Raw genomic sequence first — 3,342 nt, forward strand, 5'->3', positions numbered from 1 at the left:
GAGAGGATGGTGATCTCGCCGGGGCGGCCGGCCTTGGCCCCAGGTTTGGTGGCCTTGGTGGCATTAGCGGGGGACGGCAGCACCTGGGGCCACTTCTTCTGGCTGCAGCGGGTACAGGGGGGGTCCGAGGGGGGGTCCGATTTGGGGGCCGGGCCGTGCACCGTGTGCAGGTGCTGCTGGTGCCGGCACGCGGGGGGAAACTGAGGCAGGAGGTGCAGCCTGCGGGGGGACAGGAGATGCCAGGTACATGGCAAGACAGGGGCTGGGGGGGCTCAGTAGGACCAGGGGGGGCTCAGTAGGGTTGTGGGGGGGGGCTCAGTAGGGTTGTGGGGGCTCACTTATAGGCAGGTTTGCAGCCCGGGGCCGCCAGCTGCGCGCTGTGATGCTCCTTCAGCAGCTCCTCCAGTGCCGCGGCGTTTTCTGTGGGAGGGGGGAGACAGCGAGGGGTCACCTGGGGGTCCCAAACCCTTCCCCAGCTATTTGGGGACCCCCTCCCCGGAACTCCCCCCAAGACCTTTCTTCTCCGTGATCAGGCGCACCAGGACCCCGATGGTGTCCTCGTTGGCGTCCTCGATCTGGTAGACGGAGCCGGCACCTGGAGGCACACGGAGGGGGCTCGGTGACGGGGCGAGCTCAGGCCGCGGGGACAATTTGGGGACCAGACGCCACAGGGATGTGCTCAGGCAGGGCGAGGTGGCCTCGGGGTGGCCCCAGTTGCGTCCCCAGCTTGGCCACATCCTGACCTGGGACCCTTTTGGGTGACCAAACCCACCCTACACCGGGCTTGGGGCGCAGCGGCACCCAGACCCCGGGGGCGCACGGGACCGGGGCTCACCGGTGCCAACCCCGGGGTCGGGCTCCTTGTGCGCGGTGCAGTGGTAGCCCTTCTTCTTCAGCAGGTTGCAGACGAGGATGCCCAGCAAGCCCATGGCGCAGAAGACGGGCACGATGGCCAGCACGGCCGACTGCGCTGCCGCCGCCTCCTCCGGCCGAGCCTCCCGCGTGCCGTTGCTCCCCGCCGGCCCCCGCGGTGCCGCCACGCTCCGGGCTCGCCGCCGGCCTGCTGGAAGCACCGGGAGTGGTTTTTGGCAAAGCTCCCCCCCCCAGCGCGTGCCACAAGAAGCGTCCTCAGCTGTCACCAGGTGGGCAGGACTTCAACCACAGCCCCCAGGTGACGGCGAGGCGGGGTAGGGAACGGCGCGCACCGATCCTGCCCCGTCTCCATCACGGCCCCAAGCTGAAACCTCCCAACCTCAGCACCCGACAGCACCATCCTGCACCCACCTGGGCACCCCAGGGTGCTGGGGGGGGCGGCGGAGCAGGGCAGGCACCGTCCCCGCGGCTCCTTCTCACCATCAGGGCTGTAAAACCTGCGGGGTGCAGCGGGGATCAGGGCTGGGGACGGAGCGGGTTCGTGCAACCGCCCCCTGCACCCCAAAACCCCATAAAACCAGCACCCTAAGGAGCAAACCCCACCGAGGGCTCACCCGTGCACGCAGCCTCCGCAGCGGCTGTCGGCCGCCGCCGTCCCTGGGGCCAGGAGGAGCCGGTTGGTGGCGTGGCAGTGGGTGTGCGGGGCGCACGGCGCATCCCCCGGGGAGAAAGCGCCGGGGGGGCACGGGCGGCACGTCCGCGCCGAGCCGCACGCCTGCAAGGGTGGAAAGGGAGGGGGTGAGGGATGGATGGAGCGCCCACGGAGGCCGTGCCACGCTCGGCTCCTGCCTCCTAGGATGGAGGTGCTGCTTTGGGCACCGCTTACCCCGACGGGTTCCTCTCCGGGTGGGCATCGCGGCGCCCCGCAGCCCGCGGTGCCGGTGCCGCTCAGGACCTGTGGGAGAAGCAGAGAGAGGTGCTGAGCCCACCGTAAGCATGGCGATGGGTGCAAAGGCATCGTGGCGGCAGGATCGAGGCGAAGGCACCGCACGCACCGCGTCACGAGCAATGGGATGGGTGCGAGCCCGCCGCGTGCGCCGCAGCAGGTGCCAGCCCCCCAGCTCCCAAAATGCTGGATGCAAGCCCAAGGCCCGGGCCGTGGCGGATGCAGACCCCTCAGGAGCAACGTGCCAGGCTCCATCCATCCCATAATACACGCCGCAGCTTGACGCAAACCCCTGGCGGGTGACGGGCTGGGTGCGAACCCACCAGAAGCCAAGCGCCGGATGCAAAACCGCTGCACGCGCCGCAGCGAGAGCAAACCCGGGGGGGGGGGGGGGAGGGGGGATAAAACCCCAACGAACCCCCTCAACCCCAACTGAGCACCCCCGGGGTGCACGGGGACGTGGGTGGCTGTCCCTAAGCGGGTCCCTGTCCCTGCCGTCCCCGCCAGGGCTGGCGCACGGGGGTTATTTCGGGACCACCCCCGAGCGCACCGGGATATTTCCACCGACCCCAGGGGTCCTGGGCTGAGCCCTCCCGGATATTCCCAGCCCGGGGAGGGGCAGCAGGGGCTTTGGAGCCAAGCAGGGGACAGGGACAAGGATCAAGCGAGGGGGACGAGACCGTACTCACCCCCAGGACGGTGACGAGCCACCAGCGCATCCCGCTGCTCCTCGCCGGGGGGACACCAGCAGGGAAACGGTGCCAGGAACCCCCCCGTCTGGGGATGGGACAGGGACCCCCCCCTCCCCCCCTTCTCCCCTAATTCCTGGCCTGGGGACAGCGGGGGCTCATCGTTTGGGTGCTTTTACACGAGCATCCTCTTGGCCAGCAGATATAGGAAGCTGAAAAAGAAAGAAAAATAAGCAGTGAAAGGAAAAGAAGGCACAGCCGGGGCGCTCCCCGGCCCCGTTTGCTGCAGCAGGGCAGCTTTGGGGTTAATTCCCAACCCCTAAAGTTCCCCCAAACACCCTCAAGACTGAAAAAAAGAAAACAAAACCAAAACAAAACGCACACGTTTTGCAGGAGCCCCTTCTGGGTGCAGCTGAAGCCCGGCCTTTGGTGACTCAGCAGCCAAAGAAATCCCAATTTTAGCTTCCTGAGGGGGGAAATCTGGCAAATTTGGGCAAATTTGCCGAATTCGACCGCAGACAAAAATCGGATCGGGGGCGCCCTTTCCTGCGCCCCCCCTGCCCCGATGCCACCGAAGGAGGCGTCCCCGATGCCGCCACGCGCTCCCCGCAGCCTCGGTGCATTTAATTAACGGCAAATCGTTAAAAGGCAACTGGAAGATTTCCCAGGAACGGGGCAAAAAAAAAAAAAAAAGGCTTGGAGAGCACCCGGGCGCCCCGGTGCGCGCTCGGAAAATCCCAAATCTGGGCTCACAAACTGGTGGAGCGACGTGCCCACGGCTGCGCCCCGCACACCCCGTTTGCTGCTGGATGCTCAAGGTTTGGGCTAAAAATT

At 66.9% G+C, this 3,342-nt stretch overlaps 1 protein-coding gene across 1 annotated transcript; it reads right to left on the minus strand.

The window, feature by feature from the left end:
* Window positions 1-3: 3 nt before the first annotated feature.
* On the minus strand, window positions 4-2,720 carry RELT (RELT TNF receptor; the record flags this gene model as incomplete). The annotated part of the gene is made up of 8 exons (XM_035311057.1): window positions 2,509-2,720; window positions 1,760-1,828; window positions 1,488-1,648; window positions 1,285-1,370; window positions 836-1,060; window positions 515-595; window positions 339-420; window positions 4-219 (listed from the first exon to the last, which is right to left on the minus strand). Coding segments are annotated over exons 1-8 (950 nt in total), but the record flags the coding sequence as incomplete, so codon positions are not given.
* Window positions 2,721-3,342: the final 622 nt, after the last annotated feature.

This window comes from Oxyura jamaicensis (genome assembly GCF_011077185.1).
Source record: "Oxyura jamaicensis isolate SHBP4307 breed ruddy duck chromosome 1 unlocalized genomic scaffold, BPBGC_Ojam_1.0 oxy1_random_OJ71825, whole genome shotgun sequence".
NCBI classification, from domain to species: Eukaryota; Metazoa; Chordata; class Aves; order Anseriformes; family Anatidae; genus Oxyura; species Oxyura jamaicensis.